The 18,598-nt window shown below is 38.6% G+C and overlaps 2 protein-coding genes across 2 annotated transcripts; both read right to left on the bottom strand.

Annotated features, from left to right (window-relative positions):
• On the bottom strand, nucleotides 1–1,521 carry LOC143539659 (F-box/LRR-repeat protein At3g26922-like). Its single transcript, XM_077032913.1, has 2 exons — nucleotides 604–1,521; nucleotides 1–443 (listed from the first exon to the last, which is right to left on the bottom strand). Exons 1-2 carry the CDS (start codon nucleotides 1,519–1,521, stop codon nucleotides 252–254), a joined length of 1,110 nt encoding a protein of 369 aa, XP_076889028.1. The 3' UTR covers nucleotides 1–251.
• Nucleotides 1,522–6,932: 5,411 nt separating this feature from the next.
• On the bottom strand, nucleotides 6,933–7,738 carry LOC143539658 (protein FAR-RED ELONGATED HYPOCOTYL 3-like). The gene is made up of 2 exons (XM_077032911.1): nucleotides 7,634–7,738; nucleotides 6,933–7,481 (listed from the first exon to the last, which is right to left on the bottom strand). The coding sequence occupies exons 1-2, from the start codon at nucleotides 7,736–7,738 to the stop codon at nucleotides 6,933–6,935; spliced, it is 654 nt and encodes a 217-aa protein (XP_076889026.1).
• Between the last annotated feature and the right edge of the window lie 10,860 nt (nucleotides 7,739–18,598).

Here is an 18,598-nt window from a genome sequence, read left to right as displayed (position 1 = left end):
TATTGATTGAGTTTTCGAATGATATAATGCCTTTTGATCGCCAAGAAAGTTATGCTTTTAGATGCGTGCGCATTTTTTTTTCTGAAAAGTAAATTAACTGTATTAAAAAGATTGTTGAGGTGGAGACAGCTTATGGAAAAAAGTTTTTATGAAACTTGAAATATGTTTCACATGGGAACGACCTTATCGTTGCTCCATGGTTTGCCCTTTATGCTTCCTCCTACTAAGCAATGCATTATATATTTACATCATCATATAGCATATACCGTCAAAGTGGCTTTTGGAAAACTATTTAAAAAATAGTTTTGTACTTCCATAGACATGATAAATCTCGCGTGTTCATGATTCCACACGCACACAACTTTTGGAAGAATCTTGAAACTCTTTAATTGAGCAAACGGGGATGGTTGGTGTGAGATTAGTTCCACGGACGCATTCAGAAGCTGTAGAAATTATATTCGATCATCAAAACAAACTATATGCGAAAATTAGCATAATTTAATGCATGCGTTATTTTATGCCTAACTGTTACATACGGTAAAAAGAAGTATATACTTTAGTAAGTTTATGTATTTAACTTGAAGAAACATGAATACCAAATACCTTAATGATTTCCATGCTCAGCGAAAGCACCTTGACATTGTGGAGCTTCTCAAGCAGACTAATAATATTAGGAGCATCTGAGTTGTCTAGATAGCGTAAAGAGAGTTGTGCGTTTTCCAAAGAATGGAATCCATCTGTTAAGAACTTGAAAGGGCTAGAACGTCTTGAGAACGTGAAAGGGCAGGAATCTTGGAAGAGAAAGGAAACAAGCTCGGGTGCAGAAATTAGATAGCTATTACTAATATTTGTAATATTTAGACTTTTTAGTTGAGGTGTAACCACATTGGTGGTCTTTGATAAGTAGTCTCCATTGTCAAGCGAGAGATTAGAAAGTCGAGGATGACAAATCCTTAAAACTTTCGATTTCATCATGTTGCAGTGAATTAAGGTCAGACTCTCCAAGTTGGGGAACTTGGAGAAAAAGCCATCATATAATATGATACGATCAAGATGCAATGTTGTTAGAGATGAAAGCTCCCACGTGGATGCGAGTGAAAGAGACAGAGGGAATAGAATGTACTTGTTAGACAAGCATGTAAAGTTCACATGTTGGACATTAAGAAAGAATGCATAGTTCATAATCCGTTGAGGAACATCCTGGACATCGTTCCTACGAAGATAAAGATTGACAGAAGACAATTGAGCTTGCTTACTGCGACGACAGAGGACAAGGGTAACAAAGTTGGAGAACTTGGCCATCGTAGAGAAATCGTCACTTGAGAAACTGAGATGGCGAACTGAAGTCCACGCATACCGCCATCTTGGTGACAAAACACTAGTTTTAACAGCATCTTTTGAACTAACAAAGGAGAAGATTTTAAGGATAAGATCATCTGGCAAGACACTTAATCTATCAGTCCCTTCGGAGACATCCGATAAAATTGGAACTATACTTAATCTATTGAATTCTTCAATCATTCTCGCTCTATCGCGTCAAGTATCCGTTCACTTGAATTGTGCCTGCTCCAAAACCTGAAGATGTTAATGAGTTCATAGTAAAACCTGCCTTATAATCCCTTTCTTCTTTGTAAATTTACAACCTAATTGAATTCAAGAAAAACAAATAGTGAAGTCTAAAGACCTTTTAAAAGTTTAATAATTTCATATTATTAATTATACATATACTCACCGTTTAGATATAGAGGCTAAACTCTAGCAACCATTTCCCTTATAACATAAAAACTTTTTTTCGATCAATATCACAGAAAGAAAAACTATAAATCAAAACCAATGACAATCCATGTACTATTTGTTTGGGTTAGGTTACTTGATTTCAAACAGTAAAAGAATTGAGTAACATCTAAGACGGCTGACATACCTGCAGATGAAAACTTGCTGATTGTTCGCGTGTCTACGAATGCTGGGACTGATCGCCAATTTGTATCGTAAGATGGATCCTTGAGTTGAGGGTATGTCAGTGATTGAGTTTGAAAAATGTTTTTTTGGCTTTTATTGAGGCTTTTGGAAAAATGTTTTTCAAACCCTTTGGAAAATTTAAAATAAAAAAGTTTTTTGTGATTGCTAAACACATTTTAATTTATTGGCTTTTTGAAAACACTAATAAGCTAATAAGCATTTTTCAAACTCAATCCCAAACATGCTCCTGGGCCCAATTTTTTACTTCTTTTAATTATAACCAGGGTTTTACAAACGGATTTTCTAGGTACACCGCCCAATTGCTAAAACACCGATCTATACGCCGCGTATAGACCTATATGCGGCGTATGAGTTGATGTTTCTAGAAAATCCAACCAATTTTGTCTTATTATGTTTTTTTTCTTTGTTATTTTGTTGTTGTTATTATTATTATTATTATCATTATATATTAATTAATTATTTATTTATTATTTAATATCCTTTCGATGAAAAACAGTTAACACATATATATACCAAAAATCATTGTTAAATCTGTACAAATAAAAGAAAATATGACAACTAGAACATAAAATCTACGTGAAGTCCCCCATGTCCATGCCCAAGTCGTCGTCGTGGACCATGAGCCCCCCGAACGCGTCGCCAACGTCGGCGTCGTCCTCTCCCCTGCGCCTCGGCCCCGAACCGTCCGGGGCATCCAAGTCGTCGCCCCGTCCGCGGTCTCACGCCAGACGTGCTCGCCTCGTAGTCAAAACTGGGTGGTAGTGGCGGTGGCACGGTGTACTGCTGTCCAGACAGCTCCGCTACCAACTGCCAACAAGCAGTCGATCTGGCGCGACATCTGGCTCATCCGCCAATCAATCTGGCGCGACATCCGCCTCATCTCCAACTCTAGGGTCTCCAATCTAGCGTCGGTGGCGGGACCCAGACGCACCGCGCGATATGTGCGTGGAACGTGCTGCGTCGGCCCCTAAAAACAAAAATACGAAGTCGAATTAAAAGAAACGATAAACGTTAATATATTAAAACGTACCTGAGATGCGCTCGGATCCTCAGGTCCGGCACCACCGTCGTCCGAATTCCCGCCGGCCCCCTCCCCCGCGTCGACAGGCTCATGGACAAGCTCCACCTCTGGTGCCGCAAGCGGGGGAGGCTCGACTAAAGGCACCGGGACGTAAGGCGCCTGTGCCCCCGCCCCGGCCACCAGTCGGTCCTGAGGGCCGTCGGGCCCGGGGAATGAACGCACAATGTGCATGTTGCCGCAACGGAGGCGGTCCAGCGAGCTGGGAGGGGTCGGAGTGATACACAGGCCGTCCACCAGGGCTCCATAGCCCAGAGATATCGCAAGCTGGGTGACGTACCCGCCACCCATCAAGGACTCTTGTCCCTGCCTGAACTGGTAGCCGACAGCATAGTCTGCAAACCCCCTAGCGAGGTTGCAGTGCCTGTGAGTCAGCAGACACCTAAAAAAAACAGGTCGCGCAGGATGCAGTGCTCCGCGCCCTGATTGCGACCCGCGATGGACATCGCAATCAGCCTGTGAAGGTACATGTGTAATATAATATAATATAATATAATATAATATAATATAATATAATATAATATAATATAATATAATATAATATAATATAATATAATATAAATATTTTACGTTATACTAAACAATAGAATACATTTTAAGAACGTACCTGTGCAGCGGGTCCGTAATAGCCTAGACCTTGGAACTGGTGTCTAAGGTCCTATCCCCGAAGTCGTGATCGCTGATGGCCCGCCACCATACCCGCAGCTCGTCCTCCGGCATCTAGTGGATGCTCTCCGTGTATATCGGGCTGCGTACCTCCTGCGCGGTGTATAAGCCCAGAGCAACCGCGAACTACTCCATCGAGAGATGGACGTCATGCCCGAACATGCGGAAGTAAACCTCCGACTGTGTCGTATCGGCGCCTGGCACCCTCATCTGTATCTGGCGTACCAGGCGTGCGGGGCCTGCAATAATATAATATAATATAATATAATATAATATAATATAATATAATATAATATAATATAATATAATATAATATAATATAATATAATATAATATAATATAATATAATATAATATAATATAATATAATATAATATAAACATAACAATGTGGAGTAAACTTACGTAACGCGTATCGTGCAGTAAACCTCCAGTGTCAGCTCCCGGTGGGCTGATAATGGCATACTGAAGCATCGGCTCCAGGGTGTATCCTGTCCAATGTACTCAGCCGCCCGCTGGTGCACGTCACAAGACTCCAAAAACGACCAGGATATAATCGTGCTGGGAAACGGGCGCATCTGGCGTAGGCGAATGTATCGTGTGTGGGCGAGAGAACCCTCATCAAACTGCACATGAGGGTAGGTAAGCAACACGTCGTTGCCCTCGGGGGGTCCATGGCCCCGCCCCTGGCCCTGGCCCTGGCCCCACCTGCTCGAGCTCGGCCTCAATCTCGTCGTCCACAAACTATAATAATAACAAATAATAATTATAACAATAACAACAATAATAATATTAATAATAATAATAAATACTAATAATAAATATTAATAATAACATTAATAATAATATTTATAATAAAATAAAAATAAAAAAAAATTATATCAGACGCCGTGTATAGGGCTATAGCCGCGTCTGGTAGTCCCTGTAAACCAACGGCCGGACTCCGGCCGACGGTTTTATCCATCCAAACAACAGGATCATCATCATCACATCATCAACAATACATCATCATCATCATGTTAACATATCATTATCATTAACATAATATTAAAAGATTACCTCCATGTCGTGTCGGTGTCGGGTGAAATCTCGTCGGCTCGTTTGGTATTCCGGTCGGTGTCCGTCCGATATAGGCTCGTGTGTGGATGCTCGAATGCTCGGTTGATCGGGCGGGAGTTTGAAATTTGAAAGTATGTGGCTGTTGAGCTGCCGGCGACTGATATAAGGGGGCCAATACGCCGCCGCGTATAGGCCTATACGCGGCCTATTAGGCCTATTTTTTTATTTAATTTTCATTATTTATTAGTATTTATTATTTATTAGTTATTAATATTAATAATAATTTGTTATTTAGTTATTATTATTTAATATTTATTATTATTATTATTATTAATATTTTTATTTTATATTATTTAGGTATTAATATTAATATTAATTTGTTACTTAATTATTGTTATTTAATTATTGTTATTTATTATTATTAAAATTATTATTATTTATTATTTAATATTTATTATTATTATTATTATAGACTTTTTGTCCATTGATATAATGTCTTCTATAAGCTGTCTAGATCTATGTTAGAGGATTCCCTTCGCCAACTCTGGCGTATGTCTTCGTACTCCTTCAAACGCTGTCCGAACCGTGTTTTCCATTCGAGCGCCGCCGGTATGGCGCTTCTTTCCCGATTAAGGTTTGGCGTAGGCATTGGGAAATCCCCTACCAGGTTGATATATATCCAGTGATCACCTCCCCAGTTACCGATGCCTATAACCTGTGGATCCGGAACCAAGTCAGGACCGATTCTCAATGGGAAGTAAGATTCGGTCTGATTGCCAGCTAGGTTGACTAACACACATACGTATGTCTGAGCAGCCACGTGCCCGTGACCGGGTAAGCTGAACCAACGACTCGACGGCGCCGATTTGACCGTGTTGGAGTACGGAATGCTGGAATGAACCCAGCCGTACAATCTGTCATCCTCTTTGTTGAACATCGTCCTCCACCACCCTTCGTTCGTTTCCAGCTCGTTCTGCATCGCCCGCCTAATATACGGCCAAACTTTCTCATGTATCCCCAAACCCACTGCGATTGATCGAAAACCGCAGTTACCGTCTGGGCGTACGTTTTTGATGTCTGCAACGAACGGCTGCGCCCAGCTAGGAATGACGCTCCTAAACGTTTCTATCGCCGGTACTTGCGCTGGCGAAACCATCAAAGGAAACCCAAGGTGAGCTTCCGTAGGTTTCGATGTCTTAGGTCGTCCACGAGGAGTTTTAAACCGCGACGCTGACTGGGACAACGAACGAGTCAGCGAGGATGGGGTGGGGTTTCTTGGCTGGGCCCCTGTGACGAGGATGGGTTGTAGGAGCTGTGTCTGGGGAGATCTGGAGCGGGGGTGTATGCACTGTGCCTCGGGGGATCTGGTTTTTTGGGACGCCCCTGAGGATCCTCTCTTTTTTCTGGCTCCTTCTTTTTAGATCTCCCTGGAATAGCAGACAAGAGCTTGGCGAAAAAACTTTTCTTTTGATTAGGGTCATCTATGGACGATAGCGTATCTGTGATGTCCCATAGACCTGCTGCGTAGTCTGGCTCTTCGTTCGGCGGACAGGCTGGATCAAAATTAAGCCTCCTCCAGAACGGGGCAACATCCTCTATTGGGATACTCGTGTCGTTAACTATGTATCCCTCAATGTGACAAGCACATGGCAGCCCTGGAGACGAATACAAATGGTGGTCACATGAAGCGCCGCCGGCACGCATCTTGTGTATCAACCCATACTCGTTAACAAGTAGACGCAGAGCGTGAATCGATTCCCCGTTTGTTAGCTTCTTCAACCAGACGTGCTGTCGATATCCTTCCATGACCTTCGAACAGAAGGCTTCAAAAGATTTACCGATTTCTTTCATCTACGAGTTGACCATTTTAAGGATTTGCCTGGAAATTGTGTCGAGCGAGTTGTTGCTTCCATTGAGGTACCTTTTCAGATTTGCGTGCCAGCTCTCAACTCAGTTCTTCGTAGTTTCGCCGTAGTTTCGGCGTTCGTTGATCCAGCAGGCTCCAAACTTGTGTTTGTATGGATCCAACTAGCTCTTGCGAATGTATTGCCAGATCTCTGAAAAATAAAAGGAAACGTTATTAAGACGTATGTTTAGGCTATTAAAAACTGTCAGGTGATACGAAGGACTCACCAGCTCTATCGTCCCGTATCAAATGACGCTCCATGTTGAGGCGACGGTGGTCGTACTTCTGCACCGTGGCGACTGATACAGGACCTTCCACCAGTACGCAAAGTCCGTCCCCATTTCCGTGCTATATAGGCCCTTAAATTTTCTCCTTATATTCTCGGATATGTGCCACCTGCATAAATTTTTGGTGGCATTAGGGAAGACTGCGTAGCATGCGTTCATGAGGGCCTGGTCCGCGTCAGTTAGGATCACGCGTGGCTCCATGCAGTCGTCGAGCATCTGTGTAAGTTTCTCCAGAGCCCAGCTGAATTTCTTCTGCCGTTCCCTGATCATAAACGCGACGGCGATACAAAACGACTGTGATGTCGAGGTCACACCGATAAATTGAACCAACGGCCAGTCGTACATGTTGGTGTTGTACGTCGTTTCAATCATCAGCACCTCGGGGAACACACGCCACATCTTATACGACTTACTATGACAGAAGAAAATTTCCTCCGTCCTGTCGTCGGTATCACTCTCCCGGGTATAGAACGTGAAACCGTTGCCTGCGAGAAAGTTTTCCAACACCTGCATTGGATGAAATAAAACTTTGGTAAATATTACAAGCACGACAAGTACACATTAAAACTACAAGTGTTTTGAACTACCTTCATAGGGGTGTCGCCTAGTAGCCCATCCCTCCTAATCTTGGCGGTGTGGTTGTATATATCTTTTATTACAGGTTGCACACCGGGAAACTTTTCGCGGAGGGCTGCTTTGATTTCTTGCGGCTTCACGCCGGTCTTGTGTAAATTCTCAACTATATCCAGCTGGTCGGTGTTCATTTTTCTAAAAGACGCACACCCCTCCTCGAATTCAACGGGATCGTGGTTGTGAGTCTCGTTTACCACTTGAACCCTCCAACATGCACCCCTAGAGTCGTACTTGCCCAGGATCTTAAAGGGACAGCATTTTTTGATGTTTCCGGTACGTCTCACCGTCGCCTTTATTTTGGGTTCGCCTCCACGATTTCATGCAAGGTCCACAGCGTTTTTCCTTGACCGCTGGACCGCAACAACAAACCCATGCTCCTGTCCTCTAATTTTTACCCATTTCTCCAGCTCCTCGCGGCTCTCAAAAATCTGAAACATTTTACGCTAATTCTTAATCCGTTTATTAAATAACATACAAACAAAACAATATTAAGTTAAAAAAAACACACGGTGTCTTACAGCATCTGTTTTATACGAAACCTTCACCTCGCGCATATAGTCGTCATCGTAGTCGTCATCGTACCCATCTTCGTTATTTGGGTTTGGCCCAGCTTGATCATTTCGCCCGTGGTGCGATGAAGACTCGGTTCCATAAAACGGATCATTTGCTACCGGTGGCTGGTACGATGACGTTGGCTGAATTCCATAATCCGACCAGGCGACAGATGACGGGTACGACAGCTGACTACCGTAATTCGACACGAAGTACTCCTACCATACGTTAATTAGAAATTCAAACAACAGTGCTAGTGATAATAATAAATAATAATAATACCTATAAAAAAATAAAATATAATATTTTAATAATAAATAAGAATATTAAAATAATAATAACATAACCATATATTTATAATAAGACTATATAACGAAACCTGATCGTTAGCGGCGTAACCCGGCTCCTCCTCTGGAAATAAATGGTTAAACCAAGAAATTCTGGGTATATATAGTACAAATGTTGTGTTGTTTTTTTGTTAAACGTTGAGAGATACAACGTCTCCATTTATAACAAAGAAAGGAAAGGAGGAAAGGGAGGGGAGCCGGGCTCCAATAATTCAGCAAAAGCAATACACCGCGTATAGGCCTATACGCGGCGTATAAGGTATGAGTTGACAACCTTGCCCAGCCTTTGCAGGGTAGGTTGGAATCAAACTAATACGCCTCGTATAGGTCTATATGCGGCATACAAGGGAGCTTTTCTAGAAAAACCCACCAGCTTGTCTTGTTATGTTTTTTGTTTTTTTTTCTTTTCTTTTTTTTGTTATTTATTGTTATGTATAATAATTATTATTAATATTATTTTAATTATGAATAATATATTATTATTCACAATTCGGTAAAGCGTGTTCGGTAGCAGGCCTTATTTGGGAAAATTGACATTGCAAAACGACCCTTCAATTTATTGGTTGATATCGTTATGGACATCTTGAATCAGTTACGGTGATTACCTTAGGAAAAACTGGCAGTGCCAAATGAACCCTTTCTTGGATGCTCTCAGTATCGGCATCTCAAATCTGTCTCTTCGATATCTTCAAACTCCAACGGTCTTGACCTCGGCCACCACCGGTAACCGTAGTTGTGTTCACCCAAACACATATCAGTCGTCACTAAGCTTAAGCTTAGGCTTGTTATTAGTTTTATTTTTAATTGTGGGTATTATAAGTTGGTCATGTTGCATGTATTAAAGAATTATCGGCGTATATATATACGTATACATATATAGTAGATGTGCGTTATAAGAATTCATTGCGCCTACATTACCAGCACAAGATCGAGACGCTAGTTTGATGAGTTTCAATCTCTCGGATCCGCGGTATCCGTTAACGGTAGCGAGAACGTGAGCCTATACTTTGGACAGATAAGTGGAAATTCGGTCATTGCTCCAGCTCAACGAGCACCAGACTGAGATATTAGCCGGGACTTACCTGAACCGGTTGACACGTATGCTGACGTGGATTTAGGTTACGCGCTGGCGCTGATATTAACACGTTTGCATAATACACAATGAAAGCACAAACTTAAACAACAATCCATACAATAGTAATTCTTTTCAACGACCAGTTAAACAAGAAGAAGAGAAAAATAACGAAGACAATTGCTATTGTATGGATTGTTGTTTGAGTTTGTGCTTTAATTGTGTATTATGCGAACGTGTCAACGAATGCTGTAAACAAACGTGTTAATATCCGGGTCAACACCGAACCTAAATCCACGTCTGCATATGTGTCAACCGGTTGAGCTAAGTGTGAACTAATATCTCAATCTAGTGCTTGTTATGTTGGAGCAATGACCGAATTTCCACCTATCTCTCCAAAGTAGGGGCTCCCGTTCTCGCTGCCGTTAGCGGATACCGCGGATCCGAGAGATTCAAACTCATCAAACTAGCGTCTCGATCTGGTGCTGATTATCTCGACACAATGAATTCTTATACCGCACATCTACTATATATATACACGTATATATATATATATATATATATATAATTCTTTAATATACGCAACATGAACAACTTAGAATACCCCCAACTAAAAATAAAACTAATAACAAGCCTAAGCTTAAGCTTAGTGACGACTGATATGTGTTCGAGTGAACACAACTATGGTTGTCAGTGGTGACCGGCGGTCAAGACCGTTGGAGTTCGAAGAAATCGAAGAGCCAGATTTGAGATGTCGATAACGAAAGCAGCCAAGAAATTAAAAATTCGTTTGGAAATGCCAGTTTTCCCAAGTAAGCCACTGTAACTGATTGAAGATGCCCATAACGAAAGCAGCCAATAATTTAAAAGTTCATTTCGCACTGTCAATTTCCCCAAATAAGTCCTGCTACTAAACGCCATTTATCGAATTTCCAATAATAATATGTTATTGATAATTAAATATTATTAATATTAATAATAATCATAAATAACATTAATAATAACAAAAGAAAAGAAAAGAAATAAAAAAAAAGAAAAAAAACCATAATAAGACAACACTGGTGGGCTTTTCTAAAAAAACTCACTAATAAATATAACATAATACAATATAACATAATATAATATAATAATACAATATTATTATTATATTATATTATATTATACGCTATACAAACGTACCTCCGAAAGTCTTGCGTCGCCGCCTAACCCCGACATCTGACTCTCTGGCGTACATCAGGAACCTAATAATAATAATAATAATATTTTAGTACTAATAATAATAATAGAAAAATTAATGCTTTAATACTAATAATTATATGTTTAGAATAATATAATAATAATAATAATAGAATAATTAATATTTTAATAGTATTTTACTATAATTATTTTAATAATAATAATAATATAATAATTTATATTTAAATATTATTATTTTAATAATAATAATACTATTTTAATAAATACAATAATAGTATTTTATTTTACTAACAATAATATTTTCATAACAATATCTTAATAATAATATTAATATTTTAATAGTAACAATATAATAAAAATTTTAGCGCTAACGGTAACAATATAGGAAATTTATTTTAAGTTTAGGAGGCCCGGCGAACTAGGGTTACCATCAAACGGTTGGTGCCTAGACAAATTTCTAAAGTAAACCATTCACCTCTATCCTAACATCTACAACTATGTCCTAACATGTAAAAAATAAAGATAAAACGAAACCTGGTTTAACTCCGACTGACCGTTAGCGCCGTACGGCATTTCCTCGTCCGACTCCGGAAACATACATGGTTTAACTCCGACTGACCGTTAGCCGTCCGGCATCTCCTCGTCCGACTCCGAAAACATATATGGTTGTTGGTGTTGGTTGAATGAAGAGGGTGAGGGTTAAGAAAAAAAAATAAAGGAAAAAAGAAATGGTGGAAAGGGAGGGGAGGGAGCCGGGCTCCAATAATATACAAAAGCCAATACGTCGCGTATAGGCGTATAGCACGTACGATCCGACAACCCTATGACAGAGCCAGGCTAGGACGCCAAATCGTACCCTAATACGCCGTGTATAGCCCTATACGCAGCGTATAGGGTGGCGTGGTGGGGTGTCCCTAGTAGGACCTTACAAACTAACGCTCAACGAACAAAAGTTTTGTTCGTTTAATTAAATGAGCGAACATGAACAAAGGTTGTGTTCGGTCATTTGTATTCATGAGTGTAGGACTGTCACTTTTACCCGAAACCCAACCCGAAAAAACCCGTACCGAACCCAACCCGAAAACCCGTACCCGAGAAAGGACTAACTCGAACCCAAACCGAAGTAATTTGGGTTGGTTCTCGAGTCTAATTTATGGGGTTAGGGTCAACCCAAAAAATCTAAATAACCTTTAGTATTAAAACTAAATATATTTTAGAATAATTGGCTAACCCTTAGCCGCTAATTAAGGTCATCAAAATTCGGTCCAGATCGACTAATCTTATTCCACTTATTATGGATTGGCGTTTTATTGTTTATGTATATTTTTTACTTATCACTAAAGGCGGCCGTAATCGAACAAACAAGCCATGCTACATTGAAGACGCTTATGTTCGTTTTTTTAATTATTGTTGGATTTTGTTAAATTTTACTCTTTTTTGAATTGTTTTATCGGTTTATGTTGGTTTATTATTTGGTTATTTACGTTACGAAGAAGAATATGTTACTTTAATTTTATCATTATAGTTTTTATTTATTTTTATTTATTGTTTTGTATTTGTTCTAGGATACTTGAAACCCTAAAAACCCAAACCGAATTACCATAACCCGAACCCGTGACAGATTTGGGTTGGGTTTCGGGTCAAGATTAAAAACTTTGAAACCCGAATAACCCGACCAGAAAAACTCGAAACCCGAAAAACGAACCCAGAGAACACCCCTCACGGCTTAGAACTTGTTTTTAGCAGCATATTTTATTTTATTTTAAAAATTTTTATTGGAATAATAATAACACTAATAATAATAATAATAATTAGAGTAATAATAATAATAATAATAGTGGTAATAATAACAACAATAATAATAATGAACCATTCGAATTGACGTAAAGTTCTTTTGAAGAAAATCAACTTGATTAAATACTTATTAATTATTTTTTTTAAATAATCGAGGATTTGAAATTATAAGTATAAGGTGTTCATAAAAGAAATGAATGTGAAAAAATATGCAAAAAAAAAATAGACATGTTTGATGAGTTTGTAGAGACTAAGTATTGAAGCCGAAAAATGAATAAACTTTAAGTAGACAAGGGATGCGGGGTAAGGTATTGCATGGCGAAAACAAGTTAGGCCTTTCTGAGTGTTGTGGGTGTGCTCAGGTCACTACAATTGTAGCATGCTTGAAGCACGAGCATATGGTTGGGATAAATGGTTGGGTAACAGGTCATGGGAATAAATAGGTGGTGTTGAGTATCTATAGGTTCTTGGCAATAGGTGGTGGCTAAAACTACCATAATTTGGAGCATTTCGACATTGTATGGTAGTAGAGTGGTGGGATTTACACATGTTACACAAAAGGTGTGTTCCCGTGCAAGGCTTTTTGTTGGGTTAGGTTCGAGTGTCCAAGAGTTGTGTTGAGTTTGGATTGGTTCAGGCATAGTTTTGGTGTTTGAAATTACTGTTGTGGTTAGTGTGGGTTTTGATGAATTTTGGGTTATCATGGTCGAGATCACGGCGGCCAATCGCTTGATAATCTAGGTTGTCATTTAGCGGGTTGAGTTTCAAGTGTGACGCCTAGGAAAACGAGAAGATATGCTGCTAAGCGTGAAGGATTCGCGCGACATTGGACGTAAATATGAAATTTGTATAAACAACCAAAAGAAAAATTACATGAAACATTCCTAAAAGTGGAATCAATCATAAAAATAAATAAAGAAATAAAATCGCATAAAACAAAATTTGAAATCGAAATTGAAATGTCCATGAGCCATCATGAGTTTTCGCATTTTAATAATAATCTCATAAATTTTTGAATAATCATATGGACAATATATCAAATATTGAAATAAGAATATCCATGAACCACCATGAATTTAATACAAACTTAATATAAGTAGTGAAATCGAATTGAAAATCGAGTGTCCATAACTTTTCGAATTTTCGATTAAAACTATAATAATAAATGAATTATATAGATAAAGAAAACAAATTGAAAATCGACTATTCATGTATCACCATGACTTTTCAAATCTTTAATTTTAAACCATACTAGTAAATGAATATATAAATAAAGCAAACGAATTGAAACTAGGTTATTTATGTATCACCATGACTTTTCAAATTTTCAATTTTAAACCATAATAGCATTTGAATATATAAATAAAGAAAACGAATTGAAACTCGACAATTCATATATCACAATGACTTTTCGAATTTTCAATCAAAACCACAATATGCACAATTGAGTCTTTGGAATCATAAGTTGTATAAATCATCATAACTTGTATGTTCCAACACAAAAATAAAAAATGCGTAATCAAATCGAACCGAAAATTGGATATTCGTGTATCACCACGACTTGACAGAATTTCAGTTAAAACACAAAAATCAAAATGCGTAATCAAATCAAACCAAAAGCTGGGCATTCGTGTATCACCACGACTTGACAGACTTTTAGTTAAAACATATTGTAAAATATTGAGGGTTGGAGTCACACGTTACAAGAACCAGCATGACTTGTATGACATCCTTAGGAGTGTAACCATATTCTTTTCACAAAGAGAACGATCCAGAATCCAACCACCAGCAAAAGTCTCAGTACCTACCGTGGCAAGGTCGTTAATAGGAGAAAAACATCCGGAACCGTGGGTATAAGTAGAAGGAATGGACACTGTTATCAAAAACCCCATCTCAAATCTTAGCAACTATAAATATAGATTTCCGAAAACCAAAGCCGATCCTCAAAAGGAAAAACTTGGACAATTCCAAATGTTGCAAGTTTCATGAAGACATCGTCCATACAACAGACGACTGGAAGAATTTGAACAATAAGATTGAAGAGGCTGTTAAGTCCGGAAAGCTTAATCACTTGGTCCTAGAAGTCAGAAAACATGCAAGAAACCAAGAATAAGAAATATCCAAATCTATCCAACACTAACAGGAAGTATCCAAATTCATCCAAAAACTAACACTCCTAATCAAAGCTCCTACATAGAAACAAAAACAATAGGCTACAAAAATTCATCCAAAAAAAATAAAACAAATAATCCAAAGTTAGACATTGGATTAGACAGATTTATGAAGAAGAATAAATAACCACATCTTGGATTTCTTGAACGTAGGTTGAAGTTGAAGAATAAAAAGCCGTCAGATCTAAGTTTCCAACCCTAGGCTTATATTGTTTAGAGGTTAGTTGTTCCTGAGATTGTGTTTCCAATAATAAAGGATAATCAGGTACGTGACTTTTCAAAAATCTTGTTCCCTTTTAAACTTCACGGGTTTAACGGGTTTTGACATTCCGGCGGGTACAGAACCGACCTGGACCGTCACCCATTTAGCTATGATTTGCGGAACCGGAACCCGGACATGATTTTTAATCTGGATATGTTTAATGGGTTTGGTGGGTCGGGTACACGGGTTTGGCGGGTACGACCCATGAAAGTCTCACCCCTACCAAGGAGCAGGCAGAGATGAAGGTCCACTGGAAAAATAGATGAAACATGGAAAGAAGAACCAATTATTTCTCTTGCATCAGAGGAGGACCATGCCTGAAGCAACCCTTGATAATCACCGCGTTGATTGGGCATTATCGGAGTAAATACAACTTCATCGATCAAGGAAGCACTTCGGACATATGTACCATCAGTGTTTTGAGAAGCTAAATGCGGAAGACAAGGCAAGGCTGGAGCCCGTCAACGCACCAGTATCAGGGTTCTCAAATGAAATTACTCATCCGTTATGACAGCTCAAATTTCCAGTCATGTTGAGCGATGTTAAACACTCGTGGACTAAAGACGTAGAGTTCCATAGGACCAACCCTGTTGAGCGATGTTAAACACTCGTGGACTAATAACGTCGAGCCGGAAAAATAGATGTTAAACGCCAAATTCCTAGATCAGGCAGTTACCATAGGACCAACCCTGTCTGAAGGCGCGAATGCGTGACTGAAACAGTTATTGTTAAGAAAAATATATGTGTTCACCTGGAAATCAGCCGATATGGTAGGAGTTCCGCGTTGCATAATGGAACACACGCTGAAGGTTAACCCGGTATTCACACCAATCGTGCAAAAGCGATGGGAAATGGGGCCGGAACAGACAAAACCAATGAATGATCAAATGCAAGAATTGTTGAAGGCATGTATTATACGCGAGATAAGGTACCATACTTGGGAAGCCAACCCGGTAATGATACCTAAAAGCAAAGGGGCATGGCGGATGTGAATTGATTACAAACACCTGAACAAGGCCTATCCTAAAGATTGCTACCCACTACTAAAAATAGACTTGAAGGTAGACGTGTTGGCACCATCCCGATTCAAGTGTTTCCTAGACGCATACAAAGGTTATCATCAAATCCACATGGCATAAAGAGACCAAGATAAAACTGTCTTCCGCGCAAACAAGGGCATGTTTTGTTACAAACTGATAACCTTTGGACCGAAAAGCGCGGGAGCAACATACCAGCGCCTCATGGATCAACAGGTCGGGGAACATATTGAGAACAATTTGGAAGTATATATGGACGATTTGGTCATCAAGAGCATAGAGGAAGATCAAATGCTTAGAGACATCGAAGACACCTTCAAGAAGCTGTGGAAGATCAACATGAAATTGAACCCGAGCAAATGTTCGTTCGGAATGGAAGAAGGGAAATTCCTTGGGATCATAGTAACAAAAGATGGTTTCAAAGCCAACCCCGAGAAAGTATAAACAATTTCCTGCATGCTGTCTCCAAAGTCTCTAAAGGAAGTTCAAACATTAAACAGACGACTAGTGGCGATAAACAGGTTGTTAGCAATTAGAAACTAAGACACATCCACATCTTATTGAAATGATTTTTAACTTAAGAAAAAGGAAAGATACTTAAAAGTTATTGAACTATTCTTTATTTTGAGAAAAAAAAATAAATGTACTTAAAATACTACTAGAAGAAAGTATATTTTCTTATTTGCAATTTAGCCTTTTATCCTATGTCCCGAGTCTCATTAACATTAACAAGGGAAAGGGAATTAAATAAGAGGAAAATGTATAAAAGTTATATTCCAGAGTTTTCTTAAGGAATGAATGGGAGGGGAGAGGAGGGAAACACTACAAAATTGGAGCGTATATACATCCTCCCAATTTGAAGATATTATGAGAGAAAAGATCTTTGTAATTATATGTCAAGTAGAATGAAATCATATTACAGAAGTCATCTAAATTCAATTCAAGTCTATGAAAGTATTACAAAGCACAACCATGATAATAATGAAACTTAATTACTTGCTAATAAGATTTGATTTTATGAATACATGGTAAATCTAAACATATCCATTTAAATTTCTATATGTTGTAAAAATCATTAGACTATTCATTCTAGAAGAAAAAAGATTGCAGTAACCCAATTGATATGAGCATAAAGGATCGTAAGTTGGCGTACCTTTTGTTGGTCATGTATTCAGATTTTATTATAAGCGACTACAAGATGATCTGATTGATTCATACCCACGGCTAATGAAAATCCGATCCACTCCGATAGCAACTCGTGCTGATAACGTATTGTGAAACAAGCCTAATAGCTAAAGAATATGAGAAAGAGATGTAGGAAGAAAGATGAATATTTCATTAATCATGTTTGTGTTACATTGAGATATAATGAGATATTTATAGGAGGGAAAAACTTGGGGAGGAAGATAATCTATATTAGCAGTTGATAACCATAATATTAATATATTTATAACAGTTTACTTATTATTCTTTTTATATTTGTTTTCCTAATTCAACAAGTTTAAGGATCTTTTCTTTATTCGTTCAATAAGTTTGGGTTGACCATTGAAGTATGGATTGAATAAGCTAGTTTAATTCTGAGTTAGTTTTTATATGGGTTTAACGAGTTGTGTTCTGATCAAACGATTGATTTTTTGGATCGAACTGGCTGCTCAATAACAAGATCAAGGAAGGCTAATATTCGCTCGATTACATGACCAGATTGCTGCCAGAGAAGTGGATATGCAAGTTCATATGACCAAATGAATGGTCGAGAATAGGGTCATGGTGGTAGTCGAGTTCGTGAGAGCTGAAAGAACATAGTTATAGATCAAGAGGAGTTCCAGGAGGTCAAGACCAAGATGATGAGGACCAAGATAGTGCTAAATCTGAGATGGTTGAGATCGTGGGTCAAATCAGATATGTTAAAGAAGACAAGTTTGGAGACAAAGATCCACCTATTTCGAGTTGGAAATTAGGGGGTGATTGTTGGCAATTCTAGACTCTAAGTTACAGTTCGTGAACTTGAGGGACCAATTTGACAAGTCAGCCATAGTTGATTATGTTTCCTAATTGTTTTGTACTTATTGATGGTAATGTCTTAGCTGGCAAGTTAGGTTAGTCAACATAAACGAGTTATGGTTAGACACTACGAAAAAAAATGAGATGCAACCGAGTTAGAGTTTTTTAAGTTATATGTTCTGATTAATATAAACGAGAGTTATTCATTTAGTTCGTGTTTGATTATTGATAGGGACTTGAGTCGTGAGGCTTTAACTAACTCATCTTTTCATTACAAAAAATATAAAAAAATATTAAAAATTAATGAGATTGTTTAACGTGGTGAGCCCATCTCACCTTCAAGTCCAGTGGCGGACCCATGATTTTTTACTAATGGAGTTCAAGTTTTTTCAGTTTACAAAATTTTCAGGTCGGTCGTTATTCGGGTCGGGACGAGGCGATGAACATAATAAAACACGAAAATATGGTGTCATTGGAAACGAGTAAGTAGAAAGAATCTAGATTAGAAACTAGATAGAACATAGACTTTTAATTCATTTTTGTTCATACCTGGAAAAC

The sequence above is a fragment of the Bidens hawaiensis genome, unplaced genomic scaffold (genome assembly GCF_021521415.1).
Source record: "Bidens hawaiensis isolate Kalapana, Puna unplaced genomic scaffold, B.hawaiensis_p1.1 tig00011963_1, whole genome shotgun sequence".
Classification (NCBI taxonomy): Eukaryota; Viridiplantae; Streptophyta; class Magnoliopsida; order Asterales; family Asteraceae; genus Bidens; species Bidens hawaiensis.
The sequence above is the reverse complement of the archived record's forward strand: the minus strand, read 5'-3'. Positions and strand labels throughout refer to the sequence as shown.